Source organism: Microtus oregoni, unplaced genomic scaffold, assembly GCF_018167655.1.
Source record: "Microtus oregoni isolate MIOR12 unplaced genomic scaffold, Mior012 000072F_ref0000427, whole genome shotgun sequence".
Lineage (NCBI taxonomy): Eukaryota > Metazoa > Chordata > Mammalia > Rodentia > Cricetidae > Microtus > Microtus oregoni.
In genome coordinates this window covers 5,795,526-5,814,332 of record NW_024543979.1, presented here as the reverse complement: position 1 = coordinate 5,814,332, position 18,807 = coordinate 5,795,526, and the positions used below count along the sequence as shown (strand labels likewise).

At 39.9% G+C, this 18,807-nt stretch overlaps 2 protein-coding genes across 4 annotated transcripts in view; both read left to right on the top strand.

The window, feature by feature from the left end:
• The window catches only part of LOC121440939 (ATP-binding cassette sub-family G member 3-like), a 64,671-nt gene extending 57,610 nt beyond the window's left edge, over nt 1-7,061 (top strand). Inside the window, 3 exon segments of the mRNA XM_041641977.1 lie at nt 2,601-2,690; nt 3,498-3,583; nt 6,878-7,061. Coding sequence (XP_041497911.1) covers nt 2,601-2,690; nt 3,498-3,583; nt 6,878-7,061 — 360 coding nt within the window.
• A 10,228-nt stretch (nt 7,062-17,289) lies between these two features.
• The window catches only part of LOC121440948 (ATP-binding cassette sub-family G member 3-like), a 67,481-nt gene continuing 65,963 nt past the window's right edge, over nt 17,290-18,807 (top strand). For 2 of the 3 annotated variants that reach the window (XM_041642017.1, XM_041642015.1), the window contains exon 1: nt 17,290-17,349. The gene's annotated coding sequence lies outside the window, so the exon portion shown is untranslated. Of the gene's footprint in view, nt 17,360-18,807 lie in introns of all 3 variants that reach the window. The other variant, XM_041642016.1, reaches the window with a different exon arrangement.

The window sequence follows — 18,807 nt, the reverse complement described above, 5'->3', positions numbered from 1 at the left end:
TATGATGGTCTGTCCTCATTTTGTGTGCTCTCTCGGTCCCAAAAGAACAAGTACATTTGTCCCAAATTGTCCCCTTTGGATCATCCAGGAAGTCTTTAAAATTAATTCTCAAAAGGAATCTAAGAATAATTCATTACCTAAAGAACATTTGTTTTTACTTTTGCTCACTGCACTTATAAAACTGATGTAGACAGCTGAATACTTGGGTAATCTGTACAGCACATGTGCCCAAGGAGTAATGGCTATACCTGTGCAGCAGAACATCCCCAGGCTCAAGTGTTCTTTCCTTTGGGTGGGACTCTGGTCCTACCTGAGCGAATGGTATGTTGTCCTTATGAGAGAAGGCTACATGGTTGTCAAGTTTCCCAGAGTCTGTTCTTGTTCCCACATGTGCAGGCAGGCCCACTGAAAGCATCTTACCAACAGAGAGAATGAGTTATTCCTCACAGGACAGGAGATGGATTCTCTCACAAATGGCTGGTGATAGCTCCAATGAATGATATTATTCCTCACACAACAGGGGGTAGATTCTCTCATCGGTGGGTGGTGATAGCTCCAATGGATGATGTCACCTCTAGCAGTTTTATTGTTCAGAATTGTGCTAATTTGAGTCTTTTTGTATTTCCATGTGAAATTTAGCATTGTTTTTCAATTTTTTGATTGTATTAGAATTTTGATGAGGATTGCATTGAATCTATTGATTGGATATTTTCGTATTTATCCTACCAATCTTTAAGGGAGGTCTGTCTATCTTCTAATATCTTCAATTTCTTTTTTCCAAGGTCTTAATATTTTATTGTACAAGTGTTTCATTTGGTTAGATTTATTCCAAGACTCCTCATTTCCCCTACTTCTTTGATTATTTTGTGCTTGAGAGTGTTTCCCTTATTTGTTTCCCATTATGTTTGTAATGTGTACTTAGAAATTTCATGACTTTTCTCTGTTTGTCATGGTGTTTTATCACAGCCACAGGAAAGGAACTAAGACAGGTGGTTATTATATAAAGTTTTTATATGGAACTTTAAAAACCAGTTATAAAGCCAAATGTATTTTTTGTCCAAGCGTTTGGCCAGGTGCAGTCTGAATGCACGCAAACACAGTCATTGTTTTGCATGTTCTAGTGTACATAAGAGGGGACAGAACAAGTTTTATGTGAACTTCAGAGCTGTCCCTTGTTCATCGCCATCAGTGCTTTCTGCCATCTCTGTGTGGTTCTGTGATCTATATTTTAAAATGGGGGGTTGCACACTGTTTCTGCTGCTCTTCACCACATGTATGGTTTGTCAGTCCTAGGCTTGAAGTTGTCTTAAAATGGTATTTTAAATGAATCTAAAATTACTCCTAAAGTCAGGAAAGGAGAGTCAAAACTCTTAGACATAGCAAGACTTATTGATCCTTGGAAGTAGAAGTTGGTATATGATGTTCAGTATTCGTGCTGCCTAGGGTTTCTATTGCTGTGATGATGCACCCTGATCAAACAACTTAGGGAGAAAATGGTTTATTTGGCTTACACTTCCATATTACTGTTTATCACTGAAGGAAGTCAGAATCAGAAGTCACACATTCAGGATCCTGGAGACAGTAGCTGATGCAGAGCCAATGGAAGGGTGCTGTTTAAGGGCTTATTCTAATGCCTCACTCAGCCTGTTTTCTTTTAGAACCTAGGATGCCCAGACCAAGGATGATAACGCACACAATTGGACGGGGCCTTTTACCTCAAATGCTGATTAAGAAAATGCCCTATGGCTTCCTTGAACATGATCTTATAAAGACATTTTCTATTTTCTAAATTTAATTTTATTTAATTAACACTTTTTAATTTATTTTTCATACTGACCAGTTTCCTCTCCCTTCTCTCCTCCTGTTACCCACCCCCCAAGACTCCCATCTATCCCCTCCCCATTCACTTCTCCTCTGTCTCCATTCAGAAAGGAGCAGGCCTCCCATGGGCTTGAACAAAGCACGGCACATCAAGTTGAGGCAGGAACGAGCTTCTCCTGAGAAACATTTTCTTAATTGAGGTTCCCTACCCACCAGTGAATTTAGCTTGTGTCAAATTGATATAAAACAAGCCAATAAAATGTCTTCTTGCACAGCTTCCTAGATAGCCACAGTTTTACTAAAATAGACACTACAGTTGGCCTGTCACGTTGTCAAAGATTCAGCCAATCACATGTTGAAAATATACGAAACAAATGATTCTTTTGCTCTGAATACTGCCATTCCCTAAATTATGAGTATAAACTATATAGCTATATAAATTAGGTATTATAAGGAGTCTAGTGAGGATTTCAAATATGTTGGGTGGTTGTATTTTAAGTTTGAAGAATATTCATGGGTTACATGTTATTTTAGTGATAACATAATATTTGTTGGTTTGGCTCCTACAGAGAGGTGGCAGGTCCTTCTTCTAAAACCCACAAAGAGCCTTGGCTTTGCAAAGAGTGAAGAATTCTGTTTAGAATTAACTGAAAGAAAGTTTTAAAGAGCTGATCTTAGCAGAAATAATCAGAAGGATGAGGAGGTCTTGAAGAAAGAGGATCTTGTCTAGAATTCTTGGTAACTGTATTGGTTCTAATTCATTGTTTTGCCCTTCACAGTTTTTCTCAGGTCTGTCACTCTATTCTGGAAGTTTACTACCTGGGCTCTCATATATTCAGTACATTAACATTCCGCATTATGGATTTACAGTAAGTTGTCCTGTCTGTCACTGTACTTGGGTTCTCCAACTGTAGCAACTGAAATGATTCCCAACCTAGTCCTTTCCTCAACTGTAATCTCTAATCAGCTGCTACCCAGGATTTTCTTCCAAGGAGAATTTTCTTGTTGGTTTTAGCCAAAGGTCAGTAAGTCATCTCGGGTTTCCCCCAGTCACATGTTATTTGAGGCAAATAAAGGGTGAGAAGAATCCCAGAGTGAAGGGGAAAGGTAGATGATATAATAAAAAACATAAAGTTTTGATTCTACTCAGTAAGGAAATAATGAAAGGACATATAAGCATATATAAAATAAGATATATAGTTTATATCAAGAAATTAAAAGAAATAAAAATCACATGATAATCAGAATCACATTGGCTTTGCCAAACTTTATTTGCAGTAAAGTGTGTCTTTAGAGACTTTCTTATTCCAATAATCACAACTGGTTTTGATGAAAACAAACAAGAAATAATATTACTACAAATCAATAGTATTATTTTAATTAGAGTGTTTATGCAGTTATGAACTGGGCAGAGAAGGAAGAGCCTGGAGTAGTCTAGTGTGAGAGTCCACTACTTAGTAGTTGGCAAATCCCATCATTTCAATCCTAAACCTCCTAAATGTGAGGAAGGGGCACTGCTTTGCTGGGCAGACATAACTGGGTGGGGTTTTGTTTGTTTAAAAATATTTTTGGAAATTATAGTCAAGATTGAACTTGAAGTTATAGCTCTGTTTATTCTTTGTAAAGGTATAAAATATTAAACTATTTTCTTTTTCTTGTTCCTGTTTGTGTTACAGGCTTTGCAACAAAGTGAATTTCTGGGACAAAATTTTTGTCCAGAATATAACACAGCAGAAGTCAGTAGATGTCAAAACCAAGTAATGTAAGCTTGAGTTCAGTTTCACAATGGGGACATAGAATGCTCTTCAGCCATCCCAGTCCCTCATATTCTCACCTCCCAATCCCCTCCCCTTTTTACTCCTCCCTTCTTCCCAGTTTACCCAGGAGATCTCATTTATTTCCCCTTCCCAGGTTGATCCATGCATCCCACTTAGGGTCTTACATGTTACCTAGCTGCTCTCTAGAGCTGTGGGTTGTAGTTGGCTACCAACTTATGAGTGGTACATACTATGTTCGACTTTCTGGGTATGGTTTACCTCACTCAGGATGAGTTTTACTAGTTCCATTCATTTGCCTGCAAATTTCATAATGTCATTGTTTTTTACAGCTCAGTAATACTCTATTATATAAATGTACCACATTTTCATTATCCATTCTTTGGTTGAAGGGCCTCTAGGTTGTTTCCAGGTCTTGGATATTACAAATAATGCTGAGCAAATTTCCTTGTGGTATCATTGGGCATATCTTTGGTATATGTGCAAGAATGGTATTGGTAGGTCTTGAGGTAGATTGATTTCCAATTTTCTGAGAAGTTACCATAGTGATTTCCAAAGTGGCTGTACAAGTTTGCATTTCCACAAGCAGTGGAAGAGTGTTCCCCTTACTCCACATCCTCTCCAACATAAGCTTTCCTCAGTGCTTTTGATCTTAGCCATTCTGAGAGATGTAAGATGGTATCTAAAAATCATTTATGTGATTTACACTTCCTTGATGACTAAAGATGTTGAGTAATTCCTTAAATATTTTTTCAGTCATTTGCGAGTCTTCTATTGAGAATTCTCTGTTTAGATCTGTGCCCCATTTTTAAATTGGTTTATGTAGTATCTTGAGGCCTAGTTTCTTGAATTCTTTAAAATTTTAGAGATGAGCACTATATCAGATAATGGTGTTGGTGAAGGTATTTCGCGATTCTGTAGGCTATTGTTTTGTCTTATTTATTGTGTTCTTTGCCCTACAGAAGTTTTCTATTTCAAGAGGTCCCATTTATTGATTGTTGCTCTCAATGTCTGTGCTACTGGTATTATATTTAAGAAGTGGTCACCTCTGCCAGTGGGTTCAAGGCTACTGAGGAAATTCTCATCCTACTGCTCCTTGGTGTAGATGATGGGTAGAAAGGGTTTTTTGTAAGGTTTAAAAAATGGTTTTGGTGTCTTAATTGTGGATTTGAGTTGTTTCAGAACATTTGTGTTGGAAATTGGCTGCTCTGATAGTTTACAATGGCATATAGTTTCCACATGTATAGATTATGGTACCTGTGAGCAGACCCTGAAAATGTCAGGGCAGCAAGGGCCCAAAAAACTGAGCATTGCCTGCCAGCATTTGACGTATTTCCTTTGCCCCATACTCTGGAAGACTTTAAAAAAGCAAAGACTGGTGTGTATGTATGTTTGTGTGTAAAATATCCTCTCAGAGGATAAGAGGATATATCCTGCAATGAAAGAAGAACATATTTAAGTGTGTTGAGAAGAAAATATCACTTTTTGTCTAATTCCATTAAAATAGAAAAAAAGATTTTTAATAAAATCAAAGTGTATTGTTTTAGAGTTACAATACCTTCCCTTTCCATGATTGTTTTCATTGATTTTATTTTGATAAATAAATGAGAGAATCTTGGCAGGTTTTACATGGATTTAGTCCCCCATGTTGCGTGCCAGTTGGAGGAAGGGTCACTTGTTTCTCTTGGCCACCCGGCTAACTTAGACCCGAAATAATCACACAGAAACTATATTATTTAAATCACTGCTTGGCCCATTATCTCTAGCTTCTTATTGGCTAACTCTTACATATTAATTTAACTCATCTCCATTAATCTGTGTATCGCCACAAGGCAGTGGCTTACCGGCAAAGTTTCAGCATGTCTGACTCTGGTGGCAGCTCCATATATCCCTCCCTCTGGCTTCCTTCTCCAGAATTCATTCCAGTTTTCCCCACCTACCTAAGCTCTGCCCTATCAACAGGCAAAGGAATTTATTCATTAACCAATAAAACCAACACATAGACAGAAGGACCCCACAAACCATGAGAGAAACATGCTGATATCTGAAATCACCCATAAATGTTAAAAACAATAATGAATAATAGTAACAGAAATTATGTTTGAATTACAGGAAAAAAGTATGGGTGATATCTCATTTGCCTTATCTCCTTTCTTTTGGTGTGGTCTGGCATCCTTCTAATAAAAATTTCTTATCAGTTTCTTGGCAGAAGGATGGGCCTGGGTAAAGTGAAACCAGAGGAGGGCCATCCACAGACCTCATACTCACAAAAGGATTGTCTTACAAGAGGAAGAAGAAAATTGCCCTTTCAGTGGATTCAGGAACTATTAAATCCTAAGAGATACAAGGGAATGGATACACGAGGGATGGAAACATACAGGTTTAGAGACTCATGGAGATAGAGACACACAGTATGGAGTGACACAGAGATGGAGACACACAGGGATGGGAATAAACACGCAGTAATTGTAGTGTATTCAGAATTTAAAAAGCAGCTGCTTTTCTAACCTGGCCCCTGCATCTTGTTGTGCTCCAAATATTACCCAGGCTCTGTTTGTAACCATGGGCACATGGGGGATATTCCATATCTGAGCATGCATTGTTTTCACTCATTCTTAATACAGGATCAGACAGCAATTGACTGACTCCTCTCAGAAACCCTTGGGCTCCTCTGTTCCACAGGCTAGGATTTGGTGCTGTGTTCTTTTGCATGACTGTGTACTGAGACAGCAGAATAACAAAAGAAAAAGAAAACCTTAGATCTCTTAGAGTGTGTGCCTGTGTGTGTCATTAGGAAACTGAGGTTTTCCATTTTGGAAAAAGCAAGTACTTGATCCATGCCTTTCCCCTTTGAAGAGAGCAGCACTGTAGATTTAGAAATGAATGACATGGTGAAGACTACAACATTGGATCTTAGTGTGACTCTCTGAACTCACCCAAGTTTATTAAGCCTACTTCTTCTATGCTTTTAAATAGATGATATGATATAGATGATATGATAGCTACACCTCTTCAGATGGTTTTAGAAATTAACAAAGGGAGCTCATTCAAGTAGTATAGACTGACACATAAAAGTTGTAAGTACATCACTACTGATATTAATTAAATATAAAAAGAAACTTTTAATGGTGGGTTGAAACTATGAATACTATCGGTACTATTACAAATTAAATATAAAGATGAATTTTTTAACAATGTGTTGAAACTGTGTTTTTAAATGAAAGTAACAGTGAATGTACTGAATAAGCTTTGACATTATTTTCATGTGTGTTGAATTACAGATGTACTGGTGATGAATTCTTGATGATCCAGGGCATCGATCTCTCATCATGGGGCTTCTGGAAGAATCATGTGGCCTTCGTTTGTATAATGATTGCCTTCTTATCAATTACCTATTTGCAGTTATTACCTTTTTGGAAAAAGAAACTTTTTAAATTGCTCTTCCACTTCTTTGGATTAATATGACATTTAAAAGGAAGTTAATACTTTGTTGGTGGTCATGCCAGAGGAGCAGCAGATCACACTTGAATTCCAGGAGTTCATCCTATCAGAATGCAAGACACTGATGGGTGAATTTTGGATAGTTAGGACCCTGAAAGCTTCAGCTTCACAATGTCTCTTGCTGCTGCTGTGCCTTTATGTGTTTACTGCTGTTATTTTTCTCTGGTATCTGACATGTTGTGAATGGGGGTGGGGATAGTGCACTGCCTTTAACATAATGTGATTATCTTACAGAAATATTCTGTTCTACTGGGTGTTTTCCCTCTTAACCTGTACTGTTTAACTGAAGTAATGATTTTATACAATAATAGTTGTAGTTTAAATATATTTTTATAATTAATGTTCTTACCAAATGTAGTAAGGGATTATGATACAGGATAGTTTACTGGGAAAATTAATATATGTAAAAGTAGGATATAGTTTTGTTTCCACCCTGATATATCAGGGGCTGCAGAGGATAGAAAATAGGAACAAGGAAGTGTCATGTAGCTAGGACATATGGGTTTTTCCTGAGGAATTGTATAGAGAGTGGCTTAGGTTAATGATTAAAGAAAATTGTACAGTCCAAGAATTAGCTAAAGTTCTTTTGGATATTGGGAAATGTGTTCACAGATTTTGGTGTACATTGTAGACAAAACAAAGCTTTAAATAATTCTTCATGCAAATAGAAAACAAAGATGTAGATGGTTAGTTAAGATAACTGGGCAGAACTCTAAAACATAAAAAGTGAAACTAGTAACCTCTTTTTCTGGTAATTCTAAGCAGCTATGGCTGAAAGGCTCCTGATCTATGAGAATTCTAAATAAATGTTTAATTGTATATGGGTGCTTTGGAACAGTTTTTTTCATTTGCAATATGTAAAATGTTTAATTATGTAAGAAAAATGGAATACATATTTTTTAACTTGTATTAATTTTAATCATTCACTTAAACTCTGATCCTATGAGGTGCTTCCACAACTGAGGCCCCTTCCTCTCTAAAGACTGTAGCTTGTGTTAATTTGTCATAAAACCAGCCAGGTCAGTCAGATAATTCTCTGTGGTTCTGTAATGGTTCAGGAGTCTTGACTGGGTCTTTGGCTATAGTTGCAGTAAAATGACAGGGTTCTTGTGATAAGAAATGGCTCTTGTGACATTTCATGGGGGATTCTGGATTGCTGAGACACAGATGTTGGGGCCCTGCCTTGTACATCAGTATGTACAAACTACCTCTTAGAATAATTGCCCACTCCTAGATATGCTAGTTCCCAAGATCCTTTGCAGCCCTAGAGAATATAGACTGTGGTTTAGTAGCTGCTATATCTGTACCATTAACGGTCTTCATTTCCCTTGGGTTTATTTAATTTATATTCATAACTTCTTCATTCAGGCCTTTTCCATAACAGGATAGTACTCATCAGTAATATAGGTGATTTTAAACATCTTACAAATTAATGTACAATGTAACAAAAAGTCCAGTTTGGCTCTTGGTGCAGACTCAGTGTGCCCGTAGTTCTTCCTGTTGTCCCTTTCAGTGTTCCTTCTATTCTATCTGCATTCCTTTCTGACTGTTCTGACCCACAGACTCTCTCTAGCAGGAACCCACAGCTTCTACAACTAGGTAGTACTTAGGTAGGGGACCTTCAATTTCCTTCTTATCCTCCATTCTGGTCTTTCTTTCTTTTTTTTTTTTTTTTTTTTTTTTGGTGGTTCGCAGCACCTTTAATCCCAGCACTTGGAAAGCAGAGGCAGGCAGACCTCTGTGAGTTCAAGGCCAGCCTGGTCTACAAATTGATCAAGGACAGCCAGGGCTGTTGCATAGAGAAATCCTGTCTTGGAAAACAACTGAAAGACCCTCTGGACACGCCCCCCCCCCCCCCCCCCCGAGAACCCGCAGCTGGCCTGCTCCCATGAGAACATCCTGTTCGCTTGAGACCCTCAGGACCCTCTCAGGACCTGCAGCTAGCGGGCTCTCATGAGAACATCCCGTTTGCTTAGGGAAACAGGATGCCTATAGTCAGCACATGTGCCCAACTTAGAATATCAGCAATTCACAAAAAGAAACAATTCCCCCTATGAAAGATCCCAGCTTAGCTGCTGTAACGTCATTTCACAAGGCTTTTGACGAACAAATGTAAGTGCAAAGTGAGGTCAGGGTCCCTGGCTGTAAAGCAGGATATCTGGTCCCATACATCTGTGCTGGGAAAGGAAAAACCAGAAGAAGAACAGGATATCTGTTCCCATACATCTGTGCTGGGAAAGGAAAAACCACCTATGCCCCTTGCCCCATTCCAACTGACCACGCATTTGCTTCTGTAATCTGTTTCTGCTGCCCTCTTTCCTATAAAAAGACCTTCCCCCAGTCTGCAGGGGCACAAGTCCTCCGAAAGACTTGCTGCCCACAGGTACCTGTGTTTACTCAATAAACCTCTTGCTAATTGCATCCTGTGGCCTGGTCTCGGAGTGTCCTGGTTCTGGGGTCTTCATCAGAGGAAAAGGTCCTCTCTGAGGGTCTTTCACAACAACAACAAAAAACAAACAACAAACAAACAAAAACAAAAAATAAATTAAATAAGACTAGGATCCTCAGTATTGAAGTTGTCTATATACCTATTACTTTCAGTCCTGTGTAGCCTGTCCACATGTGACACCCCACCCACCGAGCCTATCTCCCTTCTTTAGGGACCCATTCTTTTGTTAATGAGCCAAAGAACTCCTGCCAGTCACCCTGTCAGTATTCCCTTCTAGACATGCTCTGTTCCTTTGTGAGTAGTGCGGCTTGCATAACAGTTCTCTACCAGGTTCCTTACAGTTCTCCCAATAGGATGGAATATAGGGACCACAGAGGTGCCCAGAATGGCCAGGAGCAGAGTGGGCTGCATCAATCAAAATGACAGAACACCTACCTAACATATACAAGAAAGGATAGTTACACCACAGAGCATTTCAAATATTGTAACACTAGATTCTTAGATCCATGTGCAGAAAATGCAAACATGACCAACCAAGATGCACATCTTCCAGAAACCATCAACACTTTCAAAACATGAAAACTAATCCGAACAATGGCAATGGGTTTTTGATCCTACTGCACGTACTGGCTTTGTGGGAGCCTAGGCAGTTTGGATGCTCGCCTTACTAGACCTGGATGGAGGAGGGTGGTCCTTGAACTTCACACAGGGCAGGAAACCTTGATTGCTCTTTGGGCTGACCAGGGAAGGGGACTTGATCGGGGGAGGGGGAGGGAAATGGGAGGCGGTGGCGGGGAGGAGGCAGAAATCTTTAATAAATAATAAATAAATAAAAAAATAATAAAAGAAAAGAAAAGAAAAGAAACTAATCTGCCACAGAAACATCTAGAATACTCTTGTGTATAGCTCCAGAGGCCTCTACATACTACTACAGAGACACTTTCTCATCTATATTCTCTGCTGCTCTATAACTATAGCCAGAAATCGGGAACCGATTTTGTGACTAACAACTGACAAGTGCATACTGAAAATGTAATACAATTACACAGCGGAACATTATCCAGCTGTTGAAATGCATCTAGACTCACTTATTCTGAGTGAAGTAACCCAGACCCCCAAAGACAAATACTGTATGTTTTATCTTATATGCGGATGTTGACTTTTAAGCTTTAAACATGTGTGCTTTGATTTGCATAACCTTAGAGGTAAGGCAGCTAGTAAGGGACCAGGGAGAATAAGGGGCACTTCCAAAGGAAGGATAAGTAAGAGTATAAAGTTATAAAGAGATAAACAGAAAACCAGAATGAGGGTAAATGGAAAGGAGTGGGAGGGCAAGGTAGAGAAGGAAAGAAAGAAGGGGCACTGACACCAAGGACCATTTGAAAACCTATATGGAAACCTATTATTGTAGAACAAGCACCCTATAAATATGTACATATTAAAGGAATAATAAGGTAGTCACCTCCCATGCTTTTGGGTAGTTAGAACTAACATAGTACAAAAGGCAATCTCACCAAAAGCAATATACAGATTCAATGAAATGCCCATCAAAATCCCAGCAACATTCTTTACAGACCTTGAAAGAACAATAATCAACTACATTTGGAAAAGCAAATAACTCAGGATGACCAAAGCAATCCTGTACAATAAAGGAACTTCTGGAGGCATCACAATCTCTGACTTCAATCTCTACTACAGAGCTACAGTAGTGAAAACATCCTAGTATTGGTACAAAAACAGACAGGAGAACCAACAGAATTGAATCCAAGGCCCAGATATCAATTCACACATATACAAACACCTGATTTTTGACAAAGAAGCGAAAAATATGATATGGAAAAAAGAAATCATATTCAACAAATGGTTCTGGTATACCTGGCTGTCAACATGTAGAAGAATGTAGATAGATCGGTGTCTATTGCCATGCACAGAACTCAAGTTCAAATGAATCAATGTCTTCAACATAAAACCAACCACACTGAACCTCATAGAAGCAAAAATGGGAAGTACACTTGAACACACTGACACAGGAGACCACTTCCTAAATACAACCCAGTAGCACAGACACTGAGATAAACAATTAATAAATGGGACCTCTAGAAATTGAAAAGCTTCTGTAAAGCAAAGGACATGGTTAAGAAGACAAAATGCCAGCCTACTGAATGGGAAAGGATCTTCACCAACCCCACATCAGACAGAGGTCTGATCTTCAAAATGTACAAAGAACTCAAGAAACTTGATATCAAAAGAACAAATAATCCCACAGAAAATGGGGTACAAGCCTAAACAAAAACTCTCAACAGAGGAATCTAAAATGGCTGAATGACACTTAAGCAAATGCTCAATATCCTTAGCATCAGAGAAATACAAATCAAAACAACTCTGAGATTCCATCTTACTCCTGTAAGAATTGCCAAGATCAAAAACATTGATGACAACTTGTAGAATGAAGGCCCACTTATTTCTCCTGGCCTCCCAGCTAGCTTAGCCCTGACATAACCACACTGAACCTGTATTAATTAAATCACTGCTTGGCCAATTAGCTTCTTATTGGGTAACTCTTATATCTTAATTTAACCCATCTCCATTAATCTGTGCATCACCACGAGGTTATGGCCTAGCAGTAAATTTCAGCATGTCTGTCTCCAGCGGCTCCAAGGTGTCCCCTGACTCTTCTTTCTTCCTCCCAGCATTCCATTTAGTTTTCCCTGCCTACCTAACTTCTGCCCTATCAACAGGCCACTGCAGCTTCTTTATTCATTAATGGCAGTCGCAGTACACAGAGGGGACTCCCACAGCAACAACTTATGCTGGAGAGGATATGGGGCAAAGGGAACATTCTTCCATTGCTGGTGGTATGGCAAACCGGTACAGCTGTTTTGTAAATCAGGATGGAATTTTCTCAAAAAATTAGGAAAAAAAACTACCTTAAGACCAAGCAGTACCACTTGTGGGTATATACCTCAAAGATGCTCAATCATACCTAATAAGGACATGTGTTCAAATACGTTCATAGCAGCATTATTTGTCATAGCCAGAACCCGGAAACAACCTAAATACCCCTAAAACGAAGAATGGATGGGGAAAATGTGGAACATTCACACAATGGAGTACCACATGGAGGGAAAAAAAATGACATCCTGAAATTTGCAGGCAAATGGATGGATCTAGAAAACATCATATTGAGTGCAGTTACCCAGACCCAGAAAGACAAATAAAATATGTACTCATTAATAAGTGGCATTTAGAAATAAAACATAGAAAAACCAGCCTACAATTCACAATCTCAGAGAACCTAGACAACAAAGAGAACCCTAAGAGAGACATACATGTATCAAATCTTCATGGGAAATAGAAAAAGACAAGATCTCCTGAGTAAATAGGGAACAGGAGCTTGTGGATCATGAGAGAGAGTAGAGGGGAGGGGGGAAGAAGGGAGTGAAGTGGAGAAAGATATTTAGCTCAATAATAGAATTAAAAAATATTCCTGATTCAACAATTAACATTATGTGATATTCAGGTGGTCTTTGAAAAAAATCCAAATTCAGCCACTTTTTTCTTATTTGGGGTATGTTATCCACGCAGATTTCTCTCCACCTTTCTAATTATGAGTGGGTCATTTATGAACTCTAAATGACACCTAAAGGCTGCTTAAAAATATTGAGATAGCTTCTACATAGAGGTACCCACAGCTGTATTTAAGCCTTCATATGACCTCCTCCACGGTGATCCTAAGCCCAGGTCACCAGGGAACCTGAAAGAAAAAAAAAATCACTTGGCTCATATAGAAGAGAAACTGAATTCTCAAAGACTCCTTCATGTAGATTTAATAAACTATGGGGTCTTGTTACCTTTCCTACTGAGTAAGCACCCACTACCTGCTTGCGACAGAAAGGGCCTCTACAATGTCTACATTTACTTGTAATTCATAAACATTTGTGACTGCCTATACTTCTCTGGTTGCTTCCTTATTGAGTAAAGGAAGAAGCAGGAATAGAAGCAAAAGTTAGCAGAAAATTGAAATTGAAATTAGGATTGAAACAGAAAACTCAAGCTCAGAAGTTATAGATAGGACAGAAAAATTAAAACAGTCTACAAGGAAGAGAGAACAGGAAAGAGACATACTGAGGAAAAATTGTTTATGAGTAAATTGTTTTTCCCTATATCTTCTTAGTTATTTTCCTTCACTGGCCTTAGCTGGGTCCTGAAGGGGTCTAAATGGTGGGACCCTGAAGAATCCTGTTTACTTGGTACGGAGGTAATGAGGGACCTAGCTAAGTAGGTACACAAGTCTATCCAGGGAGAAGAAGTAGTGCATGTCAGAACCATCCCAGTTTGAAGAAGTTGTGTCCCGGGAGATCCACGAGTGGGGAAATCTCCCTAGCATTCATCTATAGCCTAGCCCTCCCTGGAGAATGCTGCAAGTTCCAGGTCCCCACTGGAGCAGTGAGCATGACACCCCTAATCCCCCCTTAGGAGGGCACCTCAGGAGGTCCCTTCTGGAAGTGTGCCAGAGATACTTCCAAATCAGCAGTTCTTTAAAGAGTCCTCACTGTTAGAAATATTTTTTAGAGTGAGCCTCTCCGCTGATGCAAATAATTCCAATCAGGCCAAGTGAGACCTAATAAAAGATGTCCATGTTTAATGCAGTACTCCTGGGTGGTCCCGGAAAAGCATGGCGAGGGGGAGAGAAAGAAGGGGAGATCACATGTTCCTTTTCTGGGGGCAGCCTAAATAGCCTGTGGAGTGGTCCTGACTCACCCTGGGGAGGGGCCACCACTTTGCAGGCTTTCTTGACCCTCCCTGGTTAGGGCTTACTGCTTGGTGGAATTTCCTGGAAATGGAGTCCAGACTAAGGCAACACCCAGGGGAGGGGGCTTGAAATGGATACCAGAGTCTGGGGTGAAGCTTCCACCCCCCAAACACCCCGGATTTCTTGGATATAGGGGTGTCAGGGGGTGGGGTCTCACTTCTGACCAAACGCTCAGCAGTAGATCGCTATTGGCATGAAGGAAATAAATGCTTTGTTAGGATGAGTGACTTTCCCTCAGTTCCCTTTAAGCTTTGTTCCTTGTTCCTCCTAACCCAGCCACTTAGAAAGAGCGCCTGAGAATGCAAATAAGGGTCAATCATATTTTTGCCGCTTTCTCTTCCAGTTTTCCGGGCTGGCAGTTCAGATCTCTGCCTATTCCAAACAACTTGCTTTACTATGACTCCTAGAGATTAAATTGTTAAATTTTGCACCAAGAACTCCTGAAACTGTCTTGCTGCCTGGAGCCCAGATGCCCCTGCTGCTCCCCATTTAAAATACAGAGCAGGCTTTGATGACAGAAGGACACACAGCACCTGTGCCTACAGCTATCAAATCCCTCAGGCTGATTTATAAACTCAAAGGATTTCTCCACATCTCATAAAGTATTTTTCTGTTGGCGAATGGATGCACTAAAAATTTGTCTCTCCTCTTTCTCTCTACGTGTATGAGGCTACCTGAGCTCCTGGTTTGTTTACAAAAATTGTGGCCAAGTGCAGAACTTCAGTTAGCCCATCCCAGACAAATCCTGGAGAGAGGAAGTTCTCTCCGTCGATTTGTAAAAATTCTACAGGGCTTCTCAGTTCACTTGGAGACATCAGATGAACTGCAGAAATGCGCTTCATGAATTCCGCTCTCCTCCAGTCACTATCCTCTGCCTCTCCCACACTGCTCTGTTTTGCCCATCCCCCTACTCTATCCTGTCTATTGACTCAGCAGCCTGCACTTCTCAGACCCTCCCAGCTGGCCAGCCCAGAAAAGGCATGCTGCTGCTGCTCTTTATGTTAAATCCTACAGTTTTCATTAAACTCTAAAAGTCTCTCATCCTAACGAAGATCCATTTCTTCAGCTGTCTGTCTTATTAAACACCATCCACCTTGCAGGTAGAGATATAAACATAGCCACAATGTGACTGTCTTTTTAAACTGATTTTTAAAAATATCTCATCTTATATGTTCTCCATGTTCCCCGTTATCTTCATAACAGTTAAAATACACTTTTTCCTCTTTTCTTCACCCATAAAGCAGGCATTTTGGTCTGTCTACAGTGCCTAAATTGTTTCATGATACATTATAAAGGATTCATAATTACCAATCTTCTTATATAGTGTATTTCTGATTAAGCGTCCCCTCATATATTGTATTTTTGGTTAGGAACTTTCATTTTCATATTAGAGAATGACGCCTGAGGAAAATATGCGAGCCAAGAAAAATAAATGACACAGGGTTCAAAAATTTTAAGATAGGTCAAAAAGTTATGCTGGAAAGATAAAATGTATGCCCTGAGGTTTCCGTAAGTTCTATTTTGAGCCTAAAAAAAGTAGTTTGAAATATAAAATGCAGAAGTTTAGGTTTGAGTAAATCAGTAGAGTTTATATGGATGTTATATGTAAAGATTTTCTAAGTGTGGGGATGTGAAAATAATTTTGGAAAGAGAAATGTACCCTGAGTATATAAAGTACAAGTTATTGTGATATGTAAAAGCAAGTTATAAAGGTCTGGAGATTAAAAGGCTTGAGTAATAACAAAGATAATAAGATTTCAAAAGTTCAAATTTTGACATTAATAATATTCTGATAAACTTTTAACAATAACTGCTTGTTTTTCCCTTCTCCCTTCCCTTCCCTCCCCTTCCCTTCCCTTCTCCCTTCCCTCCCCTTCCTTTCCCTTCTCCCTTCCCTCCCCTTCCCTTCCCTCCCCTTCCCTTCCCTTCCCTTCCCTTTCCTCCCCTCCCTTCCCCTCCCCTCTCCTTTCTTCCTCTCCTTCCCCTCCCCTTTCCTCCCCTCCTTCCAATCTCCTCCCCTTCTCTCCCCTTTTTTCTCCCCTCCCCTCCCCTAGATCCCTTCCTCTCCCTCCCCTTTTTCAATAACCCACTGAGTGCAGTCATGACTGCCCATGAACACTTGTGAGTAGATTATTTCTCTGGATAGTCAACATACCAAGGACACACTCCTGAAGAGAATCGACTTTCCCTCTCCTGGCAGTCATCACCTGTCTGCAGCTCCTCAGATGAGGGGGAGGGCTCGTGTGACCCTCCCACACTCATGCTAGAAGGTTAAAAAGACAGAGTATGAAACTAACTTACTTTTCAACATTAAATTTCTGGTCCGTGAAGTGTCCTACATACACTGCACACACTGACTGCAGGTTAACAGTCTATACATAGTTTTTCCTCACTTCTTCTTGTTCATTAGGGCTAGAGTTCCATATTTAGCTCAGGCACCCATAGACCAAATTCTCCTGCCTAACCTTCTCGGTTATAGGGCTTACAATTGTGAATAGTGGGTTATTTCTCAGTTGGTCTCATCAGAAACAAAATGAGGCTATAAATAAAAATATTTAACAATGATGGCATTTAAGAAGCCATACCCTTGGCTCTCCTGACCCCCTTGCTGTGTTAAGCATGAATTCTCCTGTTTATTACTCCCACCACAATCTATTTTTAAAAAAAGTAAGAAAAAATACAGAGAGACGTACATACATACAGACATACAGGCAGATGCCTTTGCTTTCCTTTTTTTTTCTCTTTCTGGGGCCTGTATCCCCAACATCTAGATGATGTGGTCCTGATTTAGGGCTCAGTGCAGACTGGAGACTTCAAGATACCCTAGTACACGAGAATCCCGATTTACCACCAGGTGGCGCTAGCTCCACTCCTCTCTTCTGTCACCACCCAGGCTCACCTTCCTTCCCTGAAGTTCCTGATGCAGGCAGAGGCTGAGGACAAGCTGAGCAGCAGCCTGGGTTGCTCTTCTTCCCCTGCATCTGACAGCAGTGAGTATGGGTGAGCAGGAATGGCTTTTTTATAGTATAATTAGCATCACACACCTCACCAACTTACAGTGCACAGTTGTGTGGCTATGGGAATATTCAGAGGTGTGCAAACATGTTTCCATAATATACTCTGCTTATTTAATCCAGAGATGCCTTCCCACAGCTTCTCTTGGTATTTTCAGTGTGTGTGTGTGCGGGGGAGGGGGGCGGTTAAGGGCGCCAGGAAGAGGGGAAATTACTAGGGGGAGGTTCAATGTGTGTAGAGACCACAGGATAACTTTTGAGAGTCAATTCGTTTCTTCCAACTTGTTGAGGAGATCTCTCCTGTACTTTGTTCCTTGCTGGGTACTCCAGGGTAGCTGGCCCTTCAGCTTCCAGTTGGCCTCTTGTGCTCTGACTACAAAGGTATTCTTCACCAATTTTGTGCTTCCAGCACATTTACCAGCAGAGATATCTTGCTGGGTGCTTCAGAGTCCTTTTCTTGGTATGTGGTTCAGAGGATCAAATCCAGAGCCTTCCATATGCTAGGCAAGTGCTCTGATAGCTGGTGGAATTTTCAATATATAAGCATTTCATCCACAAATAGGGTAATTTGACTTCTTCCTTACCTGTTTGTAACACTCTTTTTCTTCTCTCATTTTATTTCTCTGGAGATCCAAACTCTGTATTAAATAATAGTTGAGGAATGATCACTCTTTGGTCTATCCTGCATTAGAAAAACTGATTCAAGTTATTCCCTATCAGTATATTGCTGTTGGTAGTGTTATCTCAGTGCCTTTTCTTGTGTGTAGGTGTAAGTTTTCTCTTTCTGTTTGTTCAGGGCTGTCAGCAAGAATGAGTTTAGTTTTTAAAGGACTTCCCCCATCTATTGAGATTAGAATATTAGTCTTATCCTTGATCATGTTATGTGCTGAATTTCTTTTACTAATTTGCATATGCTGGACCACGCTTGAAAAAACACAGTGTTCGTTCACCATGTGTTCCTGTGCTTTCTTATGCCGTTGACTTTTTCTACAATTCATGATGATCTGACTAGATACAAGAAATTATCTTATTGATTTGTTAAAAGTTTGTAATGGAGTGTTCCAATTATTAACATGGTTATCTTTATTTTTCCTAACTTTGGCTGGATATCTGCTTTGTCAGGTAAGAGTACAGCTTTCCAGTTTGTTTGCTTAAAATGCCGTTTTCCATCCTTCCACTTTTAGTCTTCATATGCGTGGCCAGCTAGTTGAGTTTCCCGCTGCAATAAACAATTTATTATTGTTTTCTGCTTTTCTATTCAGCCTGCCAGTTGCATCTTTTACTCCAGAATTGAGACCATTTATATTTAGGTTACTGTTAAAATGTTTGTTCTGGCTGGGTGGTGCGGGTGCATGCCTTTAATCCCAGCACTTGGAAGGCAGATGCAGGTGGATCTCTGTGAGTTAGAGGCCAGCCTGGCCTACAGAGTGGGCT